Consider the following 18191-nt stretch of genomic DNA (forward strand, 5'->3'; position numbering starts at 1 on the left):
AAATCGTAACACGCGATATAAGTACATCGTACTTTTGCCGAGGTAAGTAGCCCATAAAAAGTATTTGTCTCCTTCTACCATAACGAGCCTCCCCCACGGACAAAGAAAATTTCTATTTACATGATAGGATCACGAGTGAAAACTCCGTGGCAAAGAACAGACTCTTGTTAGTAGCATAGAAAGCATCGGAAGAATAGCATCTCGTGTGTTAAAAAAGAAATCGGTTATTCGAAGTTTTAATCTGAAAGAATATCGCATTTAGAAAGAATTTTTAAAGGATAAGATTCACCTAACGTATCTATAGATAAATGTATATAAAATGAATATTAGACAATGTTTCGTCCCTAATTTATTCAATTGTGGTAGCAATTATCGATGATTAATAATAATGGACGCCGATAAATCTAATTCGCGGAAACAAATGTTACATCCTGGAAGAAGAAGTGCTATAAGTATATCCGAACTTGGACTTTATTTCGATCGTAGCGATCGATATCGCAGAAATCGATACAATTCGATCGTGAGGAAATTTGTCATCGGAATAATGGTGCTTATAACGGTGATACTGGTAAGAAATCATCATCATCATCATCATCTTTATTATTATTATTATTATTATTATTATTATTATTATTATTATTATTATTATTATTATTATTATTATTATTATTATTATTATTATTATTATTATTATTACTATTATTATTATTATTATTATTATTATTATTATTATTATTATTATTATTATTATTATTATTATTATTATTATTATTATTATTATTATTATTATTATTATTATTATTATTATTATTATTATTATTATTATTATCGACATCATCATCATCTCTATGTCGTTAATGATTTAAATTAAATTGAAAAAAAAATTATTTAAAAATATAGACATGAATAATGAAATATCATCTAACGAGGTATTGTTGCCTAAAAACAATGCTACTTGATTTAGTGAACGTTAAACTTCGCTTCTCTCTTGAATAATACGTGAAGATCAATATCGGTCTTTTTACGATGAGAAAATAGATGCTTATCTATGCATATGTCATGAATCATAGTCTAACATTGAATGTCCTCTTTAACGGTTAATCATTATAGTCGACGGATAATTATATCTCATTTATATTTGTTCCATAATTAAAATTTCTTGATTCCCTTTTAATGCGAGATCCAATACTATCGGAAATAATTTTGTCATATATTATATAATAAAAAAAATATTTCTAAACTTAAGTAGCTCGCAAGTGTCATTTCAAAGATATTTGTATAAGTTAAATGTGCAGCGATTTTCACAACGCACGCTTGATTAAAAAAAAAAAAAAAAAAAAAAAAAAAAGAAAGAAAACAAAAAAATGAATAACAAAAAATAAACAATGAAGGTATAATAACATATTTCTCGAACGTTTTCTCCAATGATTAATGCGAGAGGCACAATAGAGACATGAACTATTAAAATTTCACCGTAGATCCAGAGAGTAGCACCTTCTATGCATGGCGAACCAAGCGTCAAAGAGATTTCTGCGTCCTTCACATATGGGCCATCCGTTGTAATTTTCATGCGGATTTAAGTCTGACTCTAACACGCGAGAGATCGAAATAGGGTTAATCACAAGAATATTTAATTAATTTAATCATTGTACTCGTTCGCTGCATTTCCATTGCAGATAATAATTATAACGCCAACGTAGAAAAATTTTATCGCGCGAATTCATCAAATTAACAATGTCCGTCCATCTTTCAAATCTCAGTTAATTTCACTTGTAGATGTTAGAAAACTTCTTTCTTGTTAGATCAATTCAACGAAAGGGCAGAGATAATTTTTCTTTGATTCTTGAAATGAAAGGGAAAGGATAATCGGTATGGAGAGGAGAAAGTAACGGATTCGTCGACTCGAAAGATGGACGGATAAATAAAAAAGAAGAAAATGAGAAAATAAAAAAGAAAAAGAAAAGAGAAAAGAAAAAAGATAAAAAGGAAACATACAATTAATATATATTATCGAGATGCTTGAAGGAATATATTACATGGTCGATGCTTCGAACAATGCGGAAGTTATAGCAATATATACTTTTCTCTGTCGAATATTCCAACATTGACAATTCTTTTTTCTAATTGTCCAAGATTTATCATCCTTGGCTAACATCATGACGTTACAATTATTTTTCATTTTTCTCTTCGATTATATAAATTTTTTGTTTTTCTATTTGCTTTTACCATCGACTAAAATATCCTTTTCTACGAACAATCATACTTTTACTCTTATTATTACGCTGCAACCTTTATAGATTCTCTGGATTAATGTAAAAATTATTTTCCTTTCTCTATTTCTTTCTCTTTTAACATTAACACGTGAACTTTTCGATAGGTGGCGGTATTCCTATACGACTTTACTTCCGCGACATCGTCTAATAAGATAAATCAAGAAACGAAACACATATATGTACTTCAAAATGCATTGAGAAAAACACCGAGTGTTTCGAAAAAAACAATCGATTCTAAAACATCTTTTGAGACAACGGTAAATCCTATAGAAAATCATTCCTACGACGATAAGATAGAAGAAAAATTAATACGTCAAAATGAGACATCCGATCAAATTACTGATGAAGCTTCTGTGGAACAATTGATCGAAGCAGAATCGAGATCACAGAATCCGAGTAATTTCAAATTACGAAAGAGATTATTAAAATCTATCGACGATTGTAATGACGAGGAAGATGGTCCAGAAAATAAACAGTTGTTCGACAATCATGCAATGTTTTATAGGGTAAAACAAAGGTAATACAATTTTACTTCACTATATATAATAAAATTAACTATGTATAAAATTATTTCTTTACACATTTTTTTCTTACAAATTTTTCATTAATATCTCTAATAGATACAAACATCTAAAGTCGGAGGAAGAAGATAATTTGGAGGATAGAAGACCGGCACCATTTCATTGGGAATACAGGACCCCACATCCTAGTTCATTCAAACGTACGAAATTTCCCCAATTAACTCAGTATCGATATCCTCACACATCGAGAAACATACAAGACATCATAAAGTATCTAACGAATGACGCAGAAATGCCTAGTAGAGGTATCAAGTTCACCGGGGTTTACGTAAATCCTAAAAAATACGATGTTTATCCAGAAATGGCTGATACTACTTTAAACGCTGATAGATCCGAAGAGATTGATGATACTTATTACCCTATGAATTACAATGGAGATCCATTTTATCAATATAAACCTAAACACCCATCCGACGTTAATCTTTTAGCTACTTCTAACGTTAGGTAATAAATTATTAAATAATTGCGTTCTGACATCGAATATTTTTGTTTGGTTTTTTTTTAAGAAATATCAAACAATCATTCTTTAGATTTTCACCAGCCGGTATCAACAGATACAATCCATACTATGATCCATATTTTTTACGACCAACTTTTAACAAACCATCACCGACAGAAGAATCGCAATTGCAAAATTCATACATATCTAGCTCTTATCAAAAGAGAAAAAAACCTCAGCCGTTCAGCGTGATGTTGGATATATATCCGATCACCGATATAGTAGAACAGAATAAAAAAAATGGGAAACCAAAGCAGCAAATATCTTTAGAGGATTACGAGACTAGAAGGCCGATTCAATTTAACAGAAATCCGAAATTTTATTCGTCCAACCCTCAACCTATTCCTATAGTGGCTATGCCTAATCAGCAGGCTTTAACAGACGAAGAAGAAAGACAGCAAATGATATTTCATTTGAATCTTTATCCCAGACGAAAAAATAAACTCAGTAGGTAAGGATGAAATGCTTTTCTTCTCTCTTTTTGTTTAGCTAATTAACACAATAGATTACATACGCTTTTTTCGAAAATAATAAATCGTTATGATAATTATAATGATTGAAATGGTTTCCTCTAATAATAAAACTTTCAAGTTAGTGTCAGAGTCATGAGTGCGTTATTGCATAAACGATATTCAGTTGCTTTCTCGAATCCGTTCCTTTAACGTCGGCTAATGAATTGGAGTTCTAACTCACGTCGCGCATCAGTAACAACCAAATGAAATCATTGTAAACGACGTGTAATATGCGTTTACGTTTCGACTCTTCTTTGAACGGTTATAAACTCGACTGACTTTCACTGACAATGTCTATCTACACTTGATACTTTACTCGCGAAGATAAACGCTGATTCTTCGATTTTTTTAAATCTAAAGACGTCACTCGTCGTGAGTGTCGTCGTGAACATCGCCTCGGGCTCATCGAGAACTTATCTCACGAAATGCCACGGTCTGAATTCGAGACCCGTCGTATTGGTGAACTCGAGGTCATTGAAAATTCTCCGTTACAATATAATATTTCATTTTGTCGTATTAAGATATGAAAGAAACTATATAATATATTTTCAAATGGACTTTTCAGACACGAACTGATTCATAGATCGGAGATTATGGAACCCGAGGAACATGAACAGATCATCAAAAAGATAATGACTCCGTTGGAATCAATCGCCAAACATATTACCGATCATTCGTCCATTGAAAATTCTAAACAAGATGAGAATGAAGAAGATGAAGTAACAGCTCTACCTATCACTCATCTACAAGAGAAAGTTTTGATGATCAAGGACGAAAAGTACGCGAACGAAACGACCGATCGGACCGAACTGTACGAAGGCTCGATCATTGTACCTTCTAATCACAAATCTAGCTTGGAGGAGGATTATGCTAGTACGGAGAAATACGAGTACGAGGCACAAAAAGTTATTCTCACGACGACAATGACGACAACAACGACAACAGATAACGACTATCACGAAAACACAACTATATTTGAGGATAATTCAACGACAGAGAAAAATAAAATCATTGATCTTTCTACGGATGTTGATACGCTAGAAGGATTTGAACGTTTCGATCGTGGCCTTACTCGTATGAACTAAGATACGAATTATATATATATATATATATATATATATATATATATATATATATATATATATGGCAGGATATGATTATAACAAAAATTAGATAAAAACAAAGTAGAAATGAAGAAATTAAATGCATATTAGATTTGTCAATAACTTAATGCGATTTGTGTAGAAATTCTTTAGTATTATTTGCATGTAAAGGTTAATATATGTTATAGTTCCATGAAACGGCATTATCACTACCACCATCATCGTCATCATCATCATCATCATCATCATCATCATCATCATCATCATTATTACTATATGACGTTATCTTTCCAGACATCTCTCAATTTTAACTGCCATGTTAAAATGTCTATTAGTTCAAATTGTTACCTTGACATTTTCATTATGAATATTTGCCCGAAGTCGAAAGATATTCGACTAACTTATTATTGCTTCAAAGTTCATGAAAATGACTTTAAAATGATGATTAATGAGTAAAAAATTATATAATTATATAATAAATTATTTTTTTTTTATACTATCCAAAGAAACAAATTGAATTTATCTACTTAATGGAATAGGCGAGGTCATGGATGTATTACTTCATAGAAAACTAATCATGTTGATAACTTGGCCATCTTGATTAATTCCTGAAAAGATTTTTTATTCAATATCAAAAGAGAACGATTGATTGTTATTTAATAGTTTGTGTAACAATGTACATTACATTTCTTTTCCTAATTAGCATTAGTATTACCAAATATACATTTTTCTTCTCCTTAAATATGATTTATATTACAAGTGAGATTCATTTTTTTAACACAATTAACTTTAACTACGTGAGTAATGACTATTCGAACGATAAAATATACAACCTTAGAATTAAATTTTCTAAAATAAAGTACAAAAGTTATTATCTTTACAATAAATCGACGTATTTTGGCACGAACGTCTTAAAAGGTATCTAAACTCAGTGTTAACGTTATTACATATTATAACTATACTTGGTTTTATACAGATATAGCACCATTCAATAATCTCATCGAATTGAATTGAATCGATCCTATGAAATCAACTTTTAATTCAACCTTCAAAGTGTTTCGATAAGATATAGTTCGATCCTGTACATGCACCATCGTGAATAAATGTGAACAGTCTATAACGAAATCATATTTCTGTCCTTAATATCATTTTTTGAAATCCAGCTATTCGTATTTTTCATTGGATCAAGATAAAAACAATTTTGAAAAGGCAAATAATTGTTCTATGCTCTAGAAAGTGTACTTGGATGATAAAGAGTTGTATCAGCACCCCACTCATAAGGTCCCTCGTGTGGACCCAAAGTAACCATAGTTCCAGGGCCCAAAGTTGTATGGGAAGCTGCACTGACCATTCCTGGACCAGATGAAACGTAACTCAATGGTGGACGCGGTTGTTCACGTAACCGTGCATGCTTTACTTGTCGTTTATATCTGAAACACGAAATATTTCAAAATCTCTTTCTTTTCGACCTCCTTTCTAAATATTACGATTTCTTGAAGCAGAACATGTTAGAAGTACTGCTAGAACTAATAACTAAAATTAATGACATTTAAATAATAAACTTCTAATTGTTTGATAATGAAATACAAAAAAAAGAAATAGAAAAGAAAAGATAAAAACAAGAAAGTATGAACTTACTTCGCGTGCATGCAACAAAGTGTACAACTCGACACAATGGCTGCGATACCAACAAGAACGGCAATGGCAAGCACCCACATTTGTGTCATTGATGCATCAGCTCGTGCAACAATAGCGGCACAATGTTGCACTTTCTCAACGTTAAACGTCTTATAAACTTTCTTCAACTCCTCGTTCTTCGAGTCTGTTAATAAAGCCTTCATCTCATCCAAATCGTAAGACTCTTTACCAACCATTTGGAAACAAGAACTAGTCGAGGAAAAGTCTAAAGAGTTATCTTCTTTTGAATAAAACTGAGTGTCGTAAACGTTTACGGTTATTGGTAAAGATAGTGCCATTTGCACAGCTTTTTCAAAATCCTCCAAGGTCTTTCTAACTTCCACTGGTGGCTTCGAGAATACAAATTTCAGCATATCTCTGTCTCTTAACAAAAATATTCTCAAAGTTATATTAGTCTCTCTGCCAGATGTTGCCGAATTATTAGCTGTCACTATCAATTCCATGTATCCATCGGCATAACCGGACATCGAACCGATGGTCCTAAGTTCGCCTGTTTGAGAATTCAACGAAAGACGTGACGGAGTGACCCATGATGACATCGAGGAATCGACCAGAGATAAAAAGGATACATTGCTCATATAATAATTTATCGGCAGAGCATTGGAATCAGCATCGTATGCTTCTAATGTTATCAAACTGGTGTCGATCGGTACGTTCAGTCTTACCCCAAGAGTAATGTTATCTTTCTTAAACTTAGGTCGATTATCATCGATATCAAGAATTCTAATAAGGACTTGTCTCTCCGAAGGATCTTGTCGATTGTAAGGTTTAGGAACAACGTCGGATTTACTGGAAGAATATTTGAAACATTTCACTGTTAATAAATGACGATCGATCGACTCTCGATCAAGACGACCGTTTGATCGGATAACAGCAGAGTTATTTTCCAAACGTTCAACCGTAAATAATCCACCTTCATTTCCATAAATAATCGCATAATCTATCATTCCATTCTCGCCTATGTCTTCGTCGATAGCTTCGACGATACCCACTTTAGTACCATTTAAAGCTTCTTCTGAAACGCTTAATTCGATCGGTGGACTATCTAGACTTCTCTTAAAGTGTGGTTTGTGATCATCGATATCATTTACGATCACTTGAAGTACCCTAGTAGCTTGCTGTGGAGGAACGCCTAAATCTTGAGCTACTAAAATCAAAGTGTAACTATCTTTAATCTCCCGATCGAGTAGTTTCCTCGTCGTAATCAAGCCAGTCTCACTGTTGATCCTAAAAGCACTAGCATCTTTACCAAAATTGCCGTCTTCTAAAAACTTAAAAGTTATCTTTCCATTCGGCAAATTTGGATCATCAGGATCGGATGCTACAGCTTGAAAAACAGGACTTCCTATCGTCGAATTTTCAGAAATGTACGCTATTTCTTCAACGGTCGGTCTAATGAACAAAGGGACTCCATCGTTGCTAACTACATCACCGATGTATAAAGTTAGGATTATATCCGTGAATAATAGTGGTATTCCACCATCTTGAGCTCGAACACGCATATTGTATGGTTCTGTTCTTCCTTTGCCTGTTAATGCCCGAGCCGAAGATATCTCCCCGCTTGTGTGATTTATCTTAAACAATCCTTAGAAAATCGGATTAATATTAAATTGATATTGATTATTTAGATTAGATACAAAAAAAGTGGTAAAGTTATAACAGTTACCATTGGCTTCTCCTTCGTCTATAATTTCGAAATGAATCTGGCCACCTTCCCCTTCATCTGGATCCGTCGCTGTAATGTTAACCACGCTGACACCTGTTGAGGCATTTTCAGGAATAACAGCAGTATAGGATTCCTGTGGGAAGACTGGTGCGTTGTCATTGACATCTAATATATCAACAGTGACCAAAGCTCTAGTACTTCTTTGTTCTGCACCACCCTGGGGCATGTCAGATGCAACGACATAAAATCGTAGAACAGATTGTCTTTCTCGATCAAGACTCGTGTTAGCTGTGATCTGAAATAATAAGTTGAACGATCTAGTAAGGTTATATAAAATGAATGATAAATTTTAATTTACCTGTATATTCCCAGTAATTGGATCCACCTCGAACATATTTGCATTCTCGCCTATTAAGGAATATCTCACTTCACCATAACCTCTTTTCACTTCTTGTTCTGTATTCGAACTATCCATATCGGTTGCTTTTACGTTCAAAACAATCTTAGATGGCTTCGCTGATTCTAGCACCGATATTTTATAATCTTTTTGAGTAAAAGCAGGACTATTGTCGTTAACATCTTGAACTTCGACGATTATATTTGCCTCCGACATTTTTCGTGTTATCTCGTAGTCCCTTGCAAGAGCACGAACTTTGAAACGAATAAACTGAAATAAAATAATAAGTACATTTAGATTTTTACATAGAAATTAATTAGAAAACTCTTTTTAATTAAGAGTAGATTCATTACTTTTTGATTCAACGCTTCGTAGTCAAGCCTTCGACTCAAGACAACATTTCCACTTTGAACACCAACATTAACGTATCCCTCGTCATCTTCATCTCGAACAAGTTCAAATCTCTGAACTGAATATCCAGTTGTTGGTTCCTTCGCAGACAGCATCAAAAGTGTTGTGCCAAGAGGTTGCTCCTCTGGGACAGCAACTCTTATCATTGGATTATTAGGAGACCATCCAGGATTAGTAAAAGTTGGATTATCGTCACTGTATGCCTGAACATATATGGTCACCTCTGCTTTGGCGATCTGTTTATTTTTATCAACAACAGCATTTAAATCTTGCGCCTGAACAGTGAGTATTATGACAGCCGCAACCTGATAATCCAATACCCGATTAACAGTTATCAATCCGGTATTAGAATTAATACGAAAAGCTGTTTTATAATCGTAGGGTGTTATGCTCTTCAGTGCTACACCAGTCTTATCAACAGCTCTTATTGGTTCCACAATGGAGTATTCTAAATATGCATCTGAATCTGGGTCGGTGGCTACTACTTTTAGAACCGACTCTCCTGCAACGTATATTCATCATCTTAATGCATAGGATCCAGTTTTTGTTTCAACAATGTATATTACATTACATGTAATATGTACTATGTAGAACTCAGGTATTTGGTCTCGGAACAGCAAAGAGACAAGAAGAGAAGAGAAAATGTTTATTCGCTCCATCTATTCCCACCTTTGACGTTTTAGAATGTCACGAAATAGGATCTTGGTGACATAGTCATAGAATTTCCATATTTACGTTAGTTATTACGGTTAATAAATAGTATTTAACACTTAAACGTTTATTCCAATGCTTTATCATTCTTTCCTACTTTATTCCGATACGTTCCACTTTTCTCTCTTTATTACGCATGGCATTAGTAGATGTGATACTTTCTGCCAATAAGGAAAATACTTGTGATATAAAGTAAGCAAGAGTGGGACAGCGACTGGAACGTTTCAACCAGTTAGAACCGCATTCCTTCCAGCGACAAACTTCTGAGTTCTGCACAGTACTTCATTTAATATACCTATGGCTGCACGTTCTGACACATAAACCAAATATGTAGACTCGTTGAACATCGGTGGTTTATTATTTACATCTACGATATTCACGGTAACGGTTGTACTAGCAGTTTCTCTAACCGGTGTACCAGAATCAATCGCGTAAACTATCACTTCGTATTTATCACCTCCAGTCTCCAAGTCTAAACGAGCATCTGGAGAAACCGTGATGATACCTGAACTATAAAAACAAATATACCATATAATGATATCTGAAAGGTTACAGAATCTTATTTGCAAGGTAGATTTTAATCAGACTACCAGATAAAAATGTTCGATCACCTAGAATCGATAACGAAATTATCTTTGGCTCCTGATGCAATATGATATTGCAATAAATTATCTCGGCCATCCGGATCATTAGCTATTACTCTAATAACTTCTGTGCCCGGTGAAGCATTCTCTAATAATCTCGCTCTATAACTACTGGGTCCAGGTAGATTAGATTTGTAATTCCCACGAAATATGGGTTTTTGATTTCCGGGCACACCAACTCGAACATAAAGTTTTGCCTCAGAATAGAGTGGTGGCATTCCACCATCTGTGGCACGAATGATCAATTCGTAAATTCCTCTTTCCGTATCCCCAGATTTCACAGGTCTTGACATTGTTACTTCACCACTATCTGGATTCACCTGTAATAGCAATTTTTTTTTTAAATCGAAATACCTTGAAACTTTGCAAATATATTACTAGACAGTAATACATAAAAGTAAAGCACGTACCATGAAAATATCTTCCATCATACTATTATGCTGATGGATCATGTAAGTTATTTTTCCATTTCCTTGCATGGGTCCGTCAATATCTGTTGCTCTAATGAACATTTGTGGATCGAAACTAGTAGCACCTTCGCGTACCGTTCTAGAATATTCAGTCTGTTCGAAGATTGGCTTATTGTCGTTAACATCTTCCAGCTCGATGAGAATATTAACAGCGGAAACTCTGCCACCGCCATCTTTTGACTCCATGGTCAACGAATAAGATTTTTGCATTTCATAATCCAATTTTTTCGCAACTGAAATACCACCTTTCTCGGGATCGGTTGAAAATTTATCAGCACCAAAACCACGCAGCGTGTAAGTTAATTCGCCGAATGAACCGCTATCGTAATCTCTAGCAAAGATATCTCCAAAACGAGTCCCTGGTTCGGCATCTTCAGGAACGGTCAATTTATAAACAGATTGTAAAAATTCTGGACTATGATCGTTAGCATCCAGTAATTGAATATGCACTCTAGATGTTGCAACCTGAACAATTTAATTGAGTTATCGATTATTCTTATACTTTGCGATAACTTTTATTAAAATTCTAAACTCACCACTTCGCTTGCGACTATAGCAACAACTTCGAATTCCAGTTCTCTTTTATACTCATCATCAACATCATAATCGAGCACACTAACGTCTTTAGCTTTGACAACGACAGGTACTCTACCTTGTGCTTCCTCAGGACTAACGGTAAAAGCTTTACTAATTCCAAGGTACTCTGGTACGTCTCGTAAAGCCAAAAAATATTTAGCATTATCACCGACATCACCGTCGCTAACAATCATATTCAAACCTTAACGGAATAAAGATTTTTTTTAATTAAACTAATATTATATGTTAATTAACAACAAACGCATAATAATTATCTACGAAAAAATATTTACCAGGTAAAGGAGTATCCCTTCCAATATCCTCAGAAATCTTCAGACTAAAATGATTCTCGTTAAAAACTGGCGCAAGATCATCGACATCAGTAACGACAATGGTTACTATTGACATGGCAGAATCTGCTGGTATCTCATTATTGATCAATTCAGTAGCCTTAACATGAAATGTGTAAATTCCTCCATTTTGTAGGATCCTAGGATCCTCTCGATCAAGAGATACATTCGTTGTTACGAGTTTCCCTAGAGTGACGTCACCCTCTCGTACGACTTCGAGACCAAAGTGACCCGAATCTTCGTCCTCCAAAGTCAGGAGCAACGGCCTCGGTTCACCCGTGTCACCGTCTCGTGCTCTGATCGTTAATACAGTGTGATTACCTACTGTATTCTCTGGTAAAGCTGCACTATATGGTGCATTCAAAAAAACCGGAGGTTGATCCTAGAAAATATATACTTGTATCATTAATAATTCTCATTTATTTGAATAAAATTATGTCGATCATAGTTATATCTTTTAGATCAGCGTTGGTAATTATAGACCGCGTTGGCTACTTCTTTATTAACGGGCACATAGACGGCAGGAGCCGTTAAGCATCCGGTTACTTTCATGACTCTGAACAGAGACCTACTTACTTGAACATCGAGAACGTCGACAGCGACGGTAGCTCTAGCTTGTAGTCTTTTCGATGGGTCACTCGGACTGTCAACCGCCAGAAGATTAATTAAATAAGAATTTCTCTTTTCATAGTCTAAAGGTTTCGTCAAGGTTATTTGCACGTCGTATTTTCCTTCTGCTAACTAAATAATAAACATGCTATATACAACACTCGAATGAACGTAAGATACAATATAATAAATTAATTTGAAATATAAAATATCAAAGAAAACCTTTTCGGTCGAGACATCGAAGGTATTGCAAACATCGTCATCTCGCGATGCTGGGATGCATTCAACGTGAACATCAGCGTTGACACCACCATCCTCATCAGTTATCGTGATCGTTCCTGTAGGAAGCAACAGACCACCAACGTGTGCGCTTTCAGGCACCCTCGCTGCATAAGGTCGACCATAATACATTGGTGGATTATCGTTTTCATCTAGGACTGCTATTTCTCGACGAAGGGATACGGTATTTGGCTCCGAACCAGCGATACCTTCGTCTATAACAAATATTTCTTTCTTTCATTCATTTCTTATAACATCCTTGAAACCTTGTGTATAGAAATTTTATTTAATGATTTCTTTTAGTGAATAAAACGAACGTGGTTGGTTACGCACAAACGTGTAAAATACCGTAATAAGTTGCGAAAAAGAAATAGTGCTTGAGATCACGCTACGATGAGAATTACCCGTTATACTGATGATTACTTCGATCAGGTCTTGCGTTTCTCTGTCAAGCGTTTTTCGAAGAACGACAACGCCAGTTTCTCTATTAACGGTGAAATACTCTCCACTTATAGAATAATGTAATCTAGAACCTTCCGGATCCTCCCCTTGGAGAGTATAGACTGGTGCACCTGAAGGTGTACCTTCGGAAACGGCTAATCTGGCCATGTCTCCTCCTTGAACAAAATGTGGTGCTCTATTGATCACTTGACCACGTGACAGAGAGCACGTGGTCAACCATAGAAATAAAAACATCCACATTGTCGCCTGAAAGTAAATAAATTATTATATTAACTTTCTAACTAAATATTTATAATACTTTCAAATTTGTTAAAGTATTCACGCACTAGGTATTGATCGAACGACGTTATTAAAAGTGAGAAAAAACAAACGAGTCGCTAGAACGTTCAACTTCGATGACCCATTATCTTAAGAGTTACGGCCGGATAACCGCAGACGGAGTGGGAAGAAAGGAAATGGCTCGCGTGCTCGAAAGGATGCTTCCTTGAATACCTACATAGGAAAAACGTGTCTGCATATAACAGAGGAGACTCTCCTTGGCTTCTGCGTTCTTGAGTTATTGCATGGTATTAAAATTAAAAAAAAAAAAAAAAAAAAAAAAAAAAGAAAAAACAAAAAATGCCTTGAGGCAAACCACCAACCGGTATACCGTAGCTCTCTATGTTTGGTGTCTCAATGACTTCGAACGAGTACGTGCGGTTAGTGAAAAGCCGTTAGAAATCAGATTCCATTTCAGGAGTCTCGTGGATGTTAAATGCCCGTGTACCGAGCAACGTAATCGAGAATTAAAACGATCCATAAGCTCGTTAACACGTTCGAAATATTTCTTTGGCTTTGACTGCCTCAAGTATTCCCGATATCAGCAACGTTCCATGATTGTTGATTGCGTTAAGTGGAAATTCGAGAAAGCAAAGAGAAAGAAAGAGAGAGACGTCGATGTTGCTGCACCTTTTGTTGGAATCAAGCTGCTAACTTTCTATTACCTATAACGCCTCGTACCACCGAACGTTGAACAAAAGTCTTACACAACTCTATTAACCGGCAGAGGGTGGAGAGGTATATAAAGCTAGAAAGCATTTAAATTCGTTTTATTCCCGTCATAACTATCAACTTACGACAAAAAGATTGAAATCTGAATGATGAAAAATTAGAAAGTCGATAATCGAAATTTTTTTTTCTTCAATTATACAGAACCTCAACCAGAACCATCATTCGTCTTTATTTTTAGATCAAGATTAGTTAAGAGAATAGTATTCGTAAAACTGTGAGAACAAATGATTCTGTCAAGAGAAATGACAGCTATGAGGCAATTTCCCCATAATTTCTTGGCTTCTTCATGCGTGCACTTAGACAGTACTTCCGCATTTCGTACCCTATTATCAGGGATGGTCTCTGAAAGAGGTAGTTGTTAATCAAACGAATCTACCATATACATAAATATTTATATGGCATATCGCTCAAGACGTAAGAATTTCTCTTGTTCATTGAAATAAATCGTTTTTGTAAACAAATTCTTTAAAAATTTCTAAATGTTCTCGAAATAAATCGATACTTTAATCGCATCTACAGTAACCAAATAAAAAAAAAAGAAATCCCTTTTGACCGAAGAATTCATCGAACCGAGCAATGACTCAGCCTTCAGCAAAGAACGCAATAAACGTATATGAAATCGTATTATCTCACATTTAAAGACGATTTCACCTTCTCATCGTGCAACACGGAAAAGCATTACGACGATGACCGACAAGTGTGAATGTTCAAATAGAAGTGGCCATTACTTTCGGTCAAGTACAAAATGACATATACAAGATCGATCAAGTCATCTCGAGTAGAAGAAACTCTGCCTCTCAATAACTGAATCCAGATTGATCCTAATAATAAACTATTATTTTATTATAAAAAAATAAAATATCGAAGAAAGATTGAATATATAAAACTTCGTTAAGAATCATTCATGAAAAATCTAGTTCACCTTTTATTCAAAGGATTATTTGAAAAATCGATACTACATTACTTAAAAAGAAACTAGTACATCTAGCTAACTGTTTTGTACTGGTTGTACGAGACTCTTTCAACGTCCTAGACTCGTTAATCGTCGACGAAGAAAGAGGAAGCAAAAGAGAGAGGGAAACAGAGAGAGGGAAACAGAGAGAGAGAGAGAGAGAGAGAGAGAGAAAGAAAGAGAGAGAGAGAGGGGAGAGAGAAAGAGAAAGAAAAAAACCGTTACGGCACCTCCCCTTTTGCCCCTCTGTTACGTTACGCGCATGGAATCCTGACACCGCGTGACCAGGTGATGCCAGGATGAATGACTAAGAAAAGGAATATCCTGCCACGCGCTCTTCTTATACCTCGCGTCACTTTCATCGGTAAGAAACCTCAATCGTTGTAGTACTTCCTTATTCGTTTTCTTTTTAAATTTATAATCAATCATTTAACTAGAGTTTTCTTCGTTCATATTAAAAACAAATAAATTATATTACAGGTAATATATAAAATAAAAAATATCCCAAGAATATTGCTAAATTGCCCAAGAATAACACTAAAACTACCGTTCGTCGTCTTTTTAAATGCCGTTTGTCAATTTGACAGGTACTATCGAATTAAAAAAATTCGATTAATTTATTACTTTAATCATATAACAATAAATAAACAAAAAACAATTATAGATTAATATTCTTTTAATAATTATTAATTCAACTATTGCGAAAGAAAAAATATTTCATATCTACCGTTTCAACGGAAGTCTGTTAAAAGAAATAATTATTAATGAGTATCATATGTCGAAATATTAGGCTCGATCATTCAAGCAAACGACTTACACGAACATCGATCGTATTTTCTATCAACGAACTTGACACCGGTTCCTCGTAAGTCAGAACACTGGGGGCGATCCCGCGCCCCCGTAGAGTCATGGACTCTCGCTGGTCAGACTGGTTTTCCTCGAACTGGCGAAAACGACGACGAAAGCCACGAGTTTGGCAAGATACACGAATATCTTTGAAGCAACGAAACGAAACGAAAATGCGAGCTAACCTCGATACATCTCGATTGTTATATCGGTTATTAAGAACGTAAAATATCCAATTGAACGACCATGACCTTCCTATCGTAAGTTTAAAGTTTATGAATATATATATATATATATATATATATATATATATATATATATATATATATATAGGATAGGTCAAGATTCATCCTAAAAAATTATCATTATTTAATTGATTTAATATTAATTATTTGGGGGAAAATTGTTAATCCTTTTATTGAAATACATATCGTTATTTCGATTATATCAATAAAAATACAAATAAAAACTGATGACATACCTTAAATAAAAAAAGGAAAACTCGTATATCCTTAAGTCGATCTATCACAACTGGAAATCACTTGGAATCTGAGCAAAAGCAAATTCCATTAACGAATATACTTCGCACCACGCGAACATAATTCTCTAACATCTCCATCAACTTCATTCCTTTCGTAAGATTTGTCTTACGAACTTTTACGATCCAACCGAAGGATCCTTTCACCTACGTATAACTCTATGTATTTTTCGTTTCCAATGAAATTAAAAGAAAAAGGTTACAACCACCAAAAGTATTAATCTCATTAATAACAATCATCTATATAAGTATGTAGATATGTCTCTATGTAATGTTTTACATTATTTATCACGACATATTGTCTTGCCTTTCGAGATACTTATTGTCAAAGGAATGAAACGCGCGAGTACACGAATCTCGAAAAGCATGACGCAGACTGGATGAGAGAGGACTTGCCAGCAAGTATTCTTGCTCTCCCTATTCTCTCTCTCTCTCTCTCTCTCTCTCTCTGTCTCTCTCTCCTTTCCTTCACACATATACATACACAGAAGTACACAGACTCTGGCTGGCGATCTTTCGAAAAACGAAGCGGTGTCTGCCAGCCAATGGACAGGTCTACACTGCATCCTAAGGAGGTATGTGGCCTCCGCTATGGGAGTGGAAGGAATAAAGACAGAAGAGAAAAAGAGAGAGAGAGAGAGAGAGAAAGCTGTGCCAAGCCGGAATAAGGAGAGGCTACAGTCAGTCCCCGGTAACTGTGCGCGCGAAAGGGGCACCGGTGCTCCCACCTAAGCCCTTCCTTTCTGTCCCTATTGCCCCTCCATCTTTTTCTTAATCTCACCTTCCTTCTTTATTTTTTAGTTTTTTTATTTTCTTTCTTGTTTGTTTGTTTCCCCCCCCCCCTCCCCTTGAAAACCTACTTGGATTGTTTTAATCCAAACCATGTCTAGAAGAAGTAATCTCTTAAGATTAGAAAGAATCTCTTGAGATTGATGTCAACAATTTATTAAAAAAAAATTCAAATCAATGTACTATAATTCACGATTAGGTTAAAAATTCATAAATTATTGTATCGATAAACAAGAGAAAATTCGTTCTCATTAAATTATCATGATATATTTTACTTACATTTGGAAATATAAGTAAAATTTAATGTATTTTTTCTTTTTTCAATGTTATAAAAGAAATCTTATAAACATATTAAATGGAGATCTATTGAAATTCGTCGAGAACGATAACACACATTCAACGTATTAATGAAGTCTTCTCAAATTGATCATTACTAAAAATTAATTATTTCTTCGTTCTACCTTGATAAGATTCTCTAAACAGAAGATTGATATTGGAAATAGAGCGAATCGAATGCTCGTACAAGCAATAACCTCGAACGAACAGCTATTTGTTTGATCGTTATAATGCCACTTCTAATGTAAATATCCAAGTGATAGTTCATTCGTGAATAACCCATCTATGTCGGTTTAATTTACTGAACTATCGGAATCCAAGCTTATCTTACTAGACAGAATTTAGAACGTAAATACATGAGAAACGTATTAACACGTAAATCGTCACACATAGCTTTAATAATGTCCCTTAGTAAATTTACTTCATCGAGATTTCATTA

At 34.7% G+C, this 18191-nt stretch overlaps 2 protein-coding genes across 4 annotated transcripts; one reads left to right on the forward strand and one right to left on the reverse strand.

Annotated features, from left to right (window-relative positions):
- The first annotated feature begins 303 nt into the window (after window positions 1-303).
- On the forward strand, window positions 304-4950 carry LOC124948526. The gene is made up of 5 exons (XM_047492248.1): window positions 304-568; window positions 2378-2790; window positions 2894-3298; window positions 3385-3804; window positions 4431-4950. The coding sequence occupies exons 1-5, from the start codon at window positions 389-391 to the stop codon at window positions 4948-4950; spliced, it is 1938 nt and encodes a 645-aa protein (XP_047348204.1). The 5' UTR covers window positions 304-388.
- A 658-nt stretch (window positions 4951-5608) lies between these two features.
- Window positions 5609-17141, reverse strand: LOC124948606 (cadherin-23). Of its 3 annotated transcripts, none has more exons than XM_047492437.1 (15): window positions 17112-17141; window positions 13568-13733; window positions 13184-13487; window positions 12723-12994; window positions 12468-12632; window positions 11835-12273; window positions 11502-11743; window positions 10906-11430; window positions 10463-10815; window positions 10147-10361; window positions 9083-9642; window positions 8691-8999; window positions 8333-8627; window positions 6607-8251; window positions 5609-6398 (listed from the first exon to the last, which is right to left on the reverse strand). In XM_047492437.1, exons 3-15 carry the CDS (start codon window positions 13479-13481, stop codon window positions 6191-6193), a joined length of 5526 nt encoding a protein of 1841 aa, XP_047348393.1. In that variant the 5' UTR covers window positions 13482-13487; window positions 13568-13733; window positions 17112-17141; the 3' UTR covers window positions 5609-6190. The 3 variants fall into 3 exon arrangements, with proteins under 3 accessions (XP_047348393.1, XP_047348392.1, XP_047348391.1); XM_047492436.1 differs by lacking the exon at window positions 17112-17141 and adding an exon at window positions 16571-17059; XM_047492435.1 differs by lacking the exons at window positions 13568-13733; window positions 17112-17141 and adding an exon at window positions 16571-17059.
- Window positions 17142-18191: the final 1050 nt, after the last annotated feature.

This window comes from Vespa velutina, chromosome 4 (genome assembly GCF_912470025.1).
Source record: "Vespa velutina chromosome 4, iVesVel2.1, whole genome shotgun sequence".
In the NCBI taxonomy this organism is placed as follows: domain Eukaryota; kingdom Metazoa; phylum Arthropoda; class Insecta; order Hymenoptera; family Vespidae; genus Vespa; species Vespa velutina.

Excerpts from the sequence above, each read along its gene's own strand:
- LOC124948606 (XM_047492437.1), bottom strand. The coding sequence starts at position 13,481 with ATGTGGATGTTTTTATTTCTATGGTTGACCACGTGCTCTCTGTCACGT. Across the intron at positions 12,633-12,722 it reads TCGATGTCTCGACCGAAAAG|TTAGCAGAAGGAAAATACGA; the intron begins GTTTTCTTTGAT and ends TTTATTATTTAG. Across the intron at positions 11,431-11,501 it reads CTATAGTCGCAAGCGAAGTG|GTTGCAACATCTAGAGTGCA; the intron begins GTGAGTTTAGAA and ends TAAATTGTTCAG.
- LOC124948526 (XM_047492248.1), top strand. The coding sequence starts at position 389 with ATGGACGCCGATAAATCTAATTCGCGGAAACAAATGTTACATCCTGGA. Across the intron at positions 2,791-2,893 it reads TTTTATAGGGTAAAACAAAG|ATACAAACATCTAAAGTCGG; the intron begins GTAATACAATTT and ends TATCTCTAATAG. Across the intron at positions 3,299-3,384 it reads TTAGCTACTTCTAACGTTAG|ATTTTCACCAGCCGGTATCA; the intron begins GTAATAAATTAT and ends ATCATTCTTTAG.